The 11811-nt window shown below is 36.2% G+C and overlaps 1 protein-coding gene across 1 annotated transcript; it reads left to right on the top strand.

Annotated features, from left to right (window-relative positions):
- Positions 1 to 147: 147 nt before the first annotated feature.
- Positions 148 to 11644, top strand: LOC128679659 (heparan-alpha-glucosaminide N-acetyltransferase-like). The gene is made up of 10 exons (XM_053762046.2): positions 148 to 524; positions 2454 to 2673; positions 3484 to 3607; positions 3915 to 4091; positions 5546 to 5717; positions 6208 to 6281; positions 6656 to 6789; positions 7014 to 7181; positions 8194 to 8417; positions 9575 to 11644. Exons 1-10 carry the CDS (start codon positions 284 to 286, stop codon positions 9751 to 9753), a joined length of 1713 nt encoding a protein of 570 aa, XP_053618021.1. The 5' UTR covers positions 148 to 283; the 3' UTR covers positions 9754 to 11644.
- The last annotated feature ends 167 nt before the right edge of the window (positions 11645 to 11811 follow it).

Below are 11811 nucleotides of genomic sequence, written 5' to 3'. Positions count from 1 at the left end.
GTTTTGTTTTTTCATTGGACACTTGCACTTTCTACTGAAAACAGCATTTCTACCGGAAATAGTATTTTGCACAATGGCAGCCCTCTACATTAACGTCATCCTATGACTAATTTCATTCACTTTTGACAGTACCTATGTCAATAAAAGAAAGAAATCATTCACTCAATGATTTTGTTTTGTGGTATTTTCGAGTTTCGCATTATTTTATTTTACTGACTTGTAATTTAATAAGACTTGAAGATTAAAGTTTTAACAATATCCAGTGCTCCATGTAGAATAAAAAATGGCGTTACAGAACATTGGTGCGTTTATACGTAAATGCAATGGGACGACTCTTCGGTACGATCAAGCATGTTTGGAGTTGATCACTGACGAAGAAGTGACTTTTTATAGCCAATATGATGAATGCGAGGGCTGTAAATTGCTGGAGACGATCAGATTGCCATCTACGGGGGCTGTGGTCCTTGGAACTACGAGTCCTCTGCACTACGCTATTAAAAATGGCAACGGACAAATTTGCAATGGTTTGTACATTCTTTGTCCTTGTTGTTTATTTACATAGGTATTTTTAGACTCTGTTTGTGCTTTTTTCTAGCAAGTAGTTTAAAAATTAATGTTCTATTTTTTTATAGCATTTTTAAATTCGGTCAATGCAATGCAATAACCACTCAAGCAATGAGTCACTCGACCTGTTCTGCTTTTCAGTATAATTTTATTCAAATATAACCAGTTTCTTTTGTCGTATCTGTTTCAACCATTGTACAATGACGATAATTGCAAAATTTGGAAGGCTTTTATTTAACAAAAAAGTTCAGTATCTTGAGATTTTTTGGGATACAAAATCTCCAATTATAACCATGTAAAATCCATTTCTAAATTTAAATATCAGCAATTTGGTCAAATTTAGCATTTCAGTTATATTTTATATTTCTTATTATTGGTACAGTCAACCACACATCAAGTCCATCAATGTAAAACAGATGATTTTGCTATGATTTTAGGTAGATTTATGAGCCTACTAAAATTAATAATAGTACTTCGAAGCAACAGCTGATTTACATTAACATAGTGACTGTGTATAAAAATAGATAACCACTGTGCATTCAACTTAAGATAATCTTATTTATGAAACCTATCCAGTACTGTCTGAGTCATGTGCATCATTATTGGTACCTATTGTTGCTGGCTTCATCTCATAGACAAACTATAGAAATAGATTACTCACTTATATACTTAATTTCTTCTAACACAGTTTAAATGTGTTCACACTCAGTTAGGGAAGCCTTAGACTAATAATAAGACTCAATAAATGAAAAATTCTGTATGAAGACCAGAATACTGTAACATTAAAGAATATTAGAAATGCATAAGTAGAATACCACTTTTTTATCCTGAAATTCCTACAGGAACAGACACACAGGGCACTGTTTGTCTGAAATAATGATGAGTTAATTGAAACAGAATTTTAATAGACAAAATTAAGATTTGTTTTTTGATGTGCTTCATCCGCATGAAAATTTGGGCAAGCTGCATGGCCATTTTGGCTATGCAGCTACTTCCTAAAAGCTTGAAGTTGAGTTGAAGTTGAAGCGACCGGAAACATGTTCAAATGAGAGAGTGAGAGAATAGCCAAAAACAATTTAATAAAACATGTATCTAGTTCTGCATGGGCCTCTAGTGGCAAATTTGAAATGAATATGGACAGGCTGATGTGCTGATGATTGTTTGCCTACTTATTTAAAAAAATACATGAATAATGTTGTCTATTTATTATTTTATCTGTGCTTAGTCACTAGCAGAGATTAAATTCATAACAAGGGCTGTTTATACAAACTACCTAATTGATTTACATATATACAAGCAATTGCAAACTTGTATCTCTAATAACATACAGATAACAGGAGTTCTTAAATGTATGAATATGTAATTGGTTTTATCAGCGTCTTTCAAGTAACCAGTGGCCCTAAAAGTAATAAATGATATGCCTAAACCTTCTTTAATCACTCCAACTATAAACAAAAGGATCAAAATCCGTTTAAAGATCTAACCATACAGGAACAGACAGACAGCGATTTTGTTTTACACTATGTACAGCAATTTCGTGGCCTTTTTAGATAAATGGTATTTTATTTTATCAAGCTATCTCAAATCCTTTAATGCAGTAATCCTTGCAAATTCTATGTACCTTAATGTCTTAAAATAAATATATATGTATTAAAAAATTCTTATGAATTATTTAATATACTATGTCCTAAAAACTACAGAGAAAAAAAGTCGCCTCCAGCTGTTCCCATGTATGTTTAGATCTATAAAACTGTGAAATGTATTTAGATGCATTTTTTTTTAATAGACAGAGGAAGTTCTGTAATGGTTCTTCTGTAGTAGTTTTCTGTATGCTGGCATCCCCAAGTAAAAAAACATTGTTCTCATGGTTTTATGCGTTCATTTTCCAGGCACATATCTCTTTGGAGAGTTTGGCCAATACAGCATCAACGTGTCCGATGTGACGAAGGACCTGTGCCTCCCCCGCATGACGGCGGAGCCCGACGCCTCTTCGCTGCCTATCCTGAACGCGGTGGTCACTCTGTTGTCTATGGCTACTCTATGGTATATTGTGAAAGGAATCGGCAAGAGAATCATTGCAGGAAGGTTGTATGCCAGATATTTTGCAAGGTAATTGCATGTTCAGTTTTGTTATATATATTAGCGCTCGCTTGATTGAAAACGTAATAAATTGTACAGCTAAACCATCCTCAGGAACCACACTATCTATTGGTGAAAACCGCATTAATGTAGTTTATGAGTTTATTCTGAGACACGGCAGAGGACTTTGTTTTTTAATATGTAAGAACTAGAGATCCCGCCATGGATGTGTACGAGGCGATTGAGGGTCCCATAGCCTAGGCAGCTGATAGGTAACAATAACATTCCCTAGGAGGGTTGACGTCAGGTAGGCGGCCGGTTTTAAAAACAGCCGAATCTTCAAAATTGTCATGCTTATTTTTTTGCTGACCCCTATCTTCCTGGCTCCACAGCCCCGAGAACCTCAGGGAACATGAGCAGAGATGGTATTTTCAAAACCCTGTATACAGAGAAATGCATAAATTAATTTGCACAATCCAAAGGAGATTTATAGAGAGGAAAGTGATTTATTATGACAATAGCAATGATATTATGCATCATTGTAGTCGACTTATTATGAAGGTTATTGTAAGGAATTACTATCACTTGAACAATGGAGAGACAATCCACACAGAAACACTAAAGGCTGGTGCATGCCGAATGCCTATAGCGTGCGCCTGCGCTTGCGCATGATTATGATTTTCATACAAACTTTCACCCCCCATTATAGTAATTTGGGGTTGATTTTTGAGAAAAGTTAAACGTAAAGGTATTTCCTATGAACGCGTGTCTTTAACTTTCCCCAGGGAAATTCACGTGGTCGAAGCCGCGGACAAAAGTTAGTTATATGTTTAATTTCAGGGAGGACAACGAACTTGGATCCGAGACACGAGTACTGACAGCCGAGGCGAGCGTCCCGAGGTCCCCAACTCGCTCCAGACTTCGCTCCCTGGACATCTTCAGAGGATTCGCAATCGCTCTCATGGTTTGTTTGTTTGTTTGTTTGTTTGTTTGTTTGTTTGTTTGTTTGTTTGTTTGTTTGTTTGTTTGTTTGTTTGTTTGTGAGTTTGTATGTTTGAGGCGGGTAATCTCCGGATCTACCGAAGCGATTTAAAAAAATCTTTCACCATCAGAAAGGCACATTATCCACGATTGCTATAGGCTATATTGTATCTCGGAATTCCCACGGGAGCGAAGCCCCGGACAACATCTAGTATGTTATATTTATATTTTAAGTTTCTTGTGTATAAAATTGATAAATAAATAAGTAAATGAAAACATGTTATTCCTAGATATTCGTGAACGCGGGCGGCGGCGGCTACGCAATATTCACCCACGCAGCGTGGGACGGACTCACAGTGGCCGACGTAGTGTTTCCGTGGTTCGCATTCGCCATGGGACAGTCGCTGGTGCTTTCCCTCCACGCCAGACTGAGGACCTCCATGCCCAGGACCACTGCTTTCTATCAGGTGAGTAGTGGGTTCAGATCTCAGCCTTTAACACCACTCGTAAAGCACTCAAGTGCGGTAGTATCGCCAAGGTCAAATTAAATAATTTATTGGATTCCAGGGATTTATTATCTTTAATAAATATTAAAGCCGTGCAAACCCATCACCAAACTCCTGGGTGGTCCGATGCCGTCTAGAACCAATCTGGGTAGCCGTACTCCTGTTAACCGTATGTGCAATACATACAATTAGTTAAATCTCATCTCGGGTGTATTGGACGTATTTCACGATAGCCTGAATGTCTTTAAACATAAGTTGCTCAACGTTATCAAGGATTGAAAATTATAATTATATTTTTAATAAAATTTGATTAGTTAATTTGAAATCTATGGTGAACGTTGTATATACCTGTCATTGGTGTTTACATTAGAACTTAATTTTATGTACTTTGTATCGAATGTTAGTCGCTATATTGCACTAATGTCTTTGATCGTACTTGTAGCTCTTCCGAAACAGAACTGAAGAAATGTGGCTGGTATCAAACGCAAAACCTCTTAAATACTACTTGGGTACATCAAAACAAGCAATTTTTATTATACGACTTTTCGTGATTTTCATATTAAAAAAAAAACAATCTAATTGGCGATTCTACACATCTTAACTATGTAATAGCCGAGCAACACGAGACAGTACAGTAGCGTTATGTAGCGGAATCGAACATAGATTTAACGTTTTATAGAAACAACATTAAAAGTAAAAAAAAGGAAAGTTTTTGCATTTATTACGTTTAGACAAAAGTCGTAGAACAAAAGATGGTAGTCTCTGTGTACCTTATGCGCCTTTGGAAGGTTATGCGTTAGATACCAGTGACCCTGTATATGTACGACACCCTTGAAGTCTCACGTATAAGCTTCTATGTCCTAAAACTAATATTATATGAAATATACGAAAGTAAATTTGCTTCTTTGTTACCTCTTCACGCATTATCTACTCAACCAATCTTCTTGATATTTTGCATACATGTAATTTGAAATATGGAGAAGGACATAGGGTACCTTTCGTTACGGAAAATTGACGCGGGCGAGGCCGCGGGCAAAAGCTAGTAGCTTAATAAATCACGTTTTGACGGAACCTCCTTTAAAAACTACTCACGATTGTGAACCTTATATTTATTTTGTATGTAGCATGTAAGGCTCACTATTGCTTGCACCCTAAATTATTTCCGGAACATTGCGCTCCTTACAGAATTTAGGGTTCACAGTGTTATTGTTTAAAAACCTTGAGATATTTTTTTAGACAGTATTACGTTTTCGTAACAGTATCATAAGCTACCTCAATACCAAATTTTATAGAAATTTGCCCAGCCGTTTGAGCGTGAAGAAGTAACAAACAAACTTTAGCCTTTATATAATATTAGTGGGATAAAAAGTTTTCAAGTCTGAACATAAATCTTGAAAGCCTAATATTTGCCACAGGTCGCACGTAGATCCCTACTCCTGGCCCTTTTGGGCATAGTACTGAGTTCCACCAACGTTTCTTGGACCAACGTCAGACTGCCCGGAGTGTTGCAACGCTTGGCTGCAATGTACTTCATCGTTGGCTCACTGGAGTGCGCCCTGATGAGGACCAGCCAGAATATAACTCCAGGTGGGTGTGTAGCCCACTGTTGGGCTTTGTCCTAGCTCAGCAACGTATCATGGAGTAATTGAAAGAGTAGGAAAGCGGACCCTGGGCTCCGACGTTCAACGGCTGAGGAAGAACCGCGAAATCGCTCAGATGAGAGGTGTGAAATCCACCGTCAAAAAATCCCTTTTAATTCATATGTCACAATATACGTTTTGCGAAACAATTTTTCTAAAAGTACCCCCAAAATAAACGCTCGTTTATTTAACTAAGTTATCCGTCTTTGGGTCACGATGCATGTTAAGTTTTCCTGTAATGTAATCATGTGTTTTTATTAACTGATGTGCAATAACGGTATTTCAAACAAACAAATTTCTAATTTCAATTAAAATATTGAACAGACGGATGCACGGAAATGAAAATACCTAAATATGGTGTATATAATCGAGGTACAGAATCCTTACCACGCGATTTCAACTCTCACTTAACCGACTTTTTTGTTTTTCGTCGCCAGGTCGTTCTCTGTTTCGTGATATCGCCGCAGGGTGGCAGCAGTGGCTAGTCACCATTATACTTGCGACCACTCAGGTAGGTTTTCCACATAATATAATAATAAATTCTAAAATTGTTATTTATTTCTACATATTTTCAAGTGTAAAATAGTTAATTCTGACAGCATAATTATATATTTTTTGTGATGAATGTATTTACAGATTATTAATTTTTAGGACCAATATTTTTGTGTGATCAATTAAGTCATCTTTACAACATGATTTTCATACAAACTCTCACCCCATGTAGTCTTTTAGGGGTTGATTTTTAAAAAGCTTGTGAGCAGTCATTTTATCAAAATCTGCTACGAAAGCAGAAAAGACAGACAGACTTTAGCATCTATTAGCATTAGTATGGATATGGATTAGTATCTATATATTCTATAAATGTTGATGTTTTGTGGAACCCAGGTGTGCATAACCCTGTTCCTGGGCGCCCCGGGCTGCCCCCGGGGCTACGCGGGCCCCGGGGGGCTGCACATGTCCGCGGTGGGGGGGGACTCACTGCAAAACTGTACCGGGGGCATCGCCAGCTATATTGACAGGTAACTTTATATAATAATAACTTTCGTGGTTAATTATATAGGTTTGTTATAATACAATAAGTGATATTTATGTAAAAATATAAAAAACTATATTTTATTTTTTTATTTTATTTATGAATACTATTTTTGTTATAAGATATAGTTGTATAAAGGTTAATCCTTCTATAAAAAATGATAATTGTTTCAAAAAATAATGAAAAAAAAAATTTCCCCCCTCATTTGAGACTGGTCCTCGGCTCGTCCCACTTGTACCAGCGCGGCACCTTCCACAAGCTGTACCGCACGTCGGTCCCGCACGACCCCGAGGGCCTCCTGGGCGTGTTCTCCGGCGTGCTGGTGCTGCAGGCCGGCGCTCACGCCACCAGGGTCATGCTGGCTTACAACCATGCCAGGTATGTCATTTTCAATGTAACAAAATGTCGAATCAAACGAACCGATCGTTTAATTCGACATTTTGTTACATTGAAAAGTAGCTTTCGCCGGCGTGAATTTCTCTGCGTAAGCGCAACAGACATGGTTTTCATACAAACTTTCACCCCCTACTGAGGTTATAGGGGGTTGATTTAAAAAAAAAATGTAGGAGATGTTTGAACGAGGTTCATTAACTGCATGTAAGTATACAAAATTTTATCAAAATCGGTCAAACTATTTAACCGTTAAAGCGGAACAGACAGACTATCGCAATTATAATATTAGTATAGAAATTTCAACTTATAATCTACCGCCCAGATTGTTAACTTGAAGGGAGAGGATTGTACGGTTATTTCCACGTATTTATCGCGGCTCTATTCCCACTAATTTTACTGTTCAGTAGAACTAGTGGGAATCAACCACAAACTGTCGCATTTATAATATTAATAGCATTAATATATATTAATAATATTACTATGTATTAATAATATTAATGTATTTAAGGGTTTTTATGTAGTAGTATCGATTTAGGAAACTTTATTGATGATTTATTTTATTTTAAAAGAATTGAACATATTTATCTATACTTCTATACTATTATTATAAAGAGGTAAGCGTTTGTGAGTTTGTATGTTTGAGGCGGGTAATCTCCGAAACTACAGAACCGATTTCAAAAATTCTTTCACTATTAGAAAGGTACATTATCCAAGATTGCTATAGGCTATATTTTATCTCAAAATTCCCACGGGAGGGAAGACCCGGGCAACACCTAGTATCATATATTATTATACATATATGGCAGAATATGCACATATATGAATATATATGTGCTTTGCTCCTTTTTGAATAGTTTCAATGCACACAGGATGTTTTAGTGCTAAAATTTATTCCAATGCCATTGTGCTGTAGTTTTTGTAAATAACGTGTGTGTGTTTTAGTTGCTTTGAATAAATTATTATTCTTTTCATTTTATTCTATCAAAAATGTCCCCAGGGCCCGCATAGTGCGTTGGTTGTTCTGGGCTATAATCTTCGGCGTGTCGGGCGGGGCCTTATGCATGTTCTCAAAGAGCGCCGGGCCGATACCCATAAACAAGAATCTATGGTCCCTGTCATACTGCCTGGTGACAGCTGGCATGGCCTTCTTCATTCAAGCAGTCCTGTATTTTGTTGTGGATCTGAAGAATAGGTGGGGCGGTAGACCACTTTATTATGCTGGTGAGTCAATTGAAATTTTTGAAAATAATATTGAGATGGAAAATAAATCTGGAATCGAGCGGGAATTGAACCCGCGCCCCTTGTCTATCCGGGACAGTGCTCTTGACCACTGAGCTATCGAGACCGTGCCAGTTCGGCTGAATTAATTCATCTCTTTTAAGTCTTACGCCGACGTTTTGACAACATTTGAAATTTCTTTACAACTTGCGATGATATACATCGCTTATAAATAAATAAATAATAAATAAATAAATATATTAGGACAAATCACACAGATTGAGTTAGCCCCAAAGTAAGTTCGAGACTTGTGTTATGGGATACTAACTCAACGATACTATATTTTATATTAAATACATATATAGATAAACATCCAAGACCCGGGCCAATCAGAAAAAGATCATTTTCCATCATGACCCGACCGGGGTTCGAACCCGGGACCTCTCGGTTCAGTGGTAAGAATCTTACCACTGCGCCACCGAGGTCGTCAAATTGATTATTGATTATTGATGTTGTTGCTTATTGATGTCGAAAATTTACTTCGTTTCATTGTGTAAAAACAAAGGCGCTTCCTGCCTACTTATTCCTAGTGAATAATGTTAACAAGTCGGGCACTCTATGGAGAGACTCCATAGAGTGCCCTATTTGGTTGCCCTGCAAGAGTAACTTCCGTCTGGCCATGATCAGCCCTGGCCCACTTGGAAGTGTCTAAACAGATTGCACACTCGAGTGGGCCGGTGCAAAGACAGTCTGGCTAGGTGGGGTATGCTTGACCAGTCTCAGAACATGTGCGATTGTGGCTTCTCCACGCAATCGATGGCTCATCTCCTCGCCTGTCCCGAGTGACCGAACACCTGTACTCGAGCTGACTTGATGGCAGCTTCCGATGAAGCGATCGAAGTGGCTCGGCTCTGGCAAGAATATATTTTAGTAGGCACCTAATGGAGCGTTGATTTGCCATTGACACGCAAAGAAGAAGAATACTACTAGGGACCTGTCTGGGCTTCTCTATAATAAATTGTACACATAAACCTTCCTCAGAAATCACATTATCTATTTTAAAAACCCGTATCAAAATCCGTTGCGTAGTTTTAAAGGTCTAAGCATACATAGAGACAGACAGACAGCGGGAAGCGACTAATAATGTTGTATATTTTCAGGCCAAAACGCCCTCTTCCTATATATCGGCAGCGAACTCCTAAAGAACCATTTCCCTCTAAAATGGTACATCGCATATCCAACTCATGCGCAGTTACTGGCAACACACGCGGCGGCCATGTTGATTTGGTTGGCCGTCGGCATCGCCTTGCACAGGAAACGGATCTTTATCACATTGTAACAACGCCTATTGTCGCTTGTGGTGCGTGTTTTTATTTAAATTTACTAAATTGGCTGCAACTTTGTGGACCGCACAAGAAATTGATCTTTATCACCTTGTAATAAATCCTATTATTGCTTGTGACGTAATAACAACATTTTTAATTTGTCGGTTTGGCTACCAGATAAGTACTGTATCATCTTGTGATAGTATATTATATATGAAGTATATTATCGCGGTAATATTGGAATGAAATTGGAATATTAATTTACAAGATTATTTGCCAGACTGTGTAATAATAAAAGGTTAATGACCGGTAGCCATGTATTGAAATATATTTGATCTTTAACGTATTGTAATAGAGTCCTTTTTCGCGTGTGGTACGTGACAATGTTAAAATTATCATAAAAATGAAATGGGCTGTCAAATTACTTGGAATAGGTCAATGACCATCCATTATGATTTGCTCATAATAGATCTTTATTTCTTTATAATAAGGTCCACTTTTAACGAGCAATAAATTCGTATTAGCCATAGAGAATTATATTGAAAAAAAAAAACATATAACGTAGTAATTTTTACAGATTTATCTGATAAAAATGAATTGACGATTGTAAATCGATTATTGACGTGAAACTAAATGCTTCAACGAATAAAATACTGTATTGTAAATTTGTAATGTAAATCAAAAAATATATGCCAAGAATGGACTGTGTATTTAAAAAATTAATATTGGACAAAGAATAGGCTAAATATATATAAAAAGATAAAATAAATGAAAAAAAATCTATTCAGCGACTGTCTAAAAATCCAGAAACGTATTTTGAATGAAATGATCTTTATGAATGTGATTTAAGGCTAAGATTATATTAATATTCCATAATTGCATTGATTTTAGCATTATTTAATGTATTTAGTCTACTATAAAGTATCAGTTGGCCCCTTTATATAGTTGCTCAAGTATTAAGGGCATAAAGAAAAAATATTTTAATATGGAGAGCTTTGATAACAAATATGGCGAGAGTTCCTGAAGGCCACACTGGCTTCTCATTGTGCTTATAATGAGTTATCCTGTCAAAGGCATAGACAAAGATTTATAAATGCATAGATAAAATACATGATTACATACTACTCTATGAAAACCCTGACTGGATATAATTTTAAAAATGTTCACTTTACGAAAAAAGAACACATATGAATGAATATAAAACGAAAATGTTTAAAAATGGCCAGTGATTTTGTTGAATTAAAAAAAAATCTCTATCCTTATTACAGATTATATTACTTAGGTACTATATGATATTATGAAATTTAATATTTTATTATCATATTATACATAAGTTCTTGTATTTGAAGATCTTTTAGTTTTAGCTCGATTTAATTTATTATTGGAAACAACATACTTTAGAGAAAATTCTAAACGCGGCGATATTTTTTAATAACATTAGGCCAATCACCAATATTCTTTGTATCGTTATTGCAATTTAAAACCAACCTTGAGTCTATTACAATAAGATTCATTTTCAAGTGGTACACCGCGAGGATTTCTATCTCCTTCCGAGGAATCGTATCACTTAAAAATGAATCTTATTTTAATAAAATTAAATCTGGTTTTTAATTATCATAACGATAGAATGAATGTTGCCGCTTGGCGTACTGATAACTTTTTAAAAATAATAATTACATATTTTATTTAGTGCATGTCAGAAGCATCTTTATGCATTCATATTAAAATAGTAACATAATTTTATAATGGTGATTTTAATATGAATATATCAATTATTTACTTTTTTTCTCAATTTACTAAATTCTTTTAGGAATTACGCATATCGGGGCAATTTTGTATTTTAATTTACTCACAGAATAGAATGTTTTAGTTTCACATAATCATGTAATAAAAAGTTATGTTACATCGGTGTTGTTTATTAAACATCCTAACATACGGCGTAAAAAAAATTCGAGATGCGTAGATATTGTCTTGGAACGTGTCAAGGATTAATATCTACAACTTTACGGCCTGTTTCCCCGCTTGCTGATTAAGTAGCTGAAAGCGTATATAACGTGTCGAACAGATCGAGC

This window comes from Plodia interpunctella, chromosome 22 (assembly GCF_027563975.2).
Source record: "Plodia interpunctella isolate USDA-ARS_2022_Savannah chromosome 22, ilPloInte3.2, whole genome shotgun sequence".
Taxonomy (NCBI): domain Eukaryota; kingdom Metazoa; phylum Arthropoda; class Insecta; order Lepidoptera; family Pyralidae; genus Plodia; species Plodia interpunctella.
The sequence above is the reverse complement of the archived record's forward strand: the minus strand, read 5'-3'. Positions and strand labels throughout refer to the sequence as shown.

Coding starts and splice junctions, on each gene's coding strand:
- LOC128679659 (XM_053762046.2), top strand. CDS start 284: ATGGCGTTACAGAACATTGGTGCGTTTATACGTAAATGCAATGGGACG. Junction 4,092..5,545: donor GGACCACTGCTTTCTATCAG/GTGAGTAGTGGG, acceptor TATTTGCCACAG/GTCGCACGTAGATCCCTACT. Junction 6,282..6,655: donor TTATACTTGCGACCACTCAG/GTAGGTTTTCCA, acceptor TGTGGAACCCAG/GTGTGCATAACCCTGTTCCT.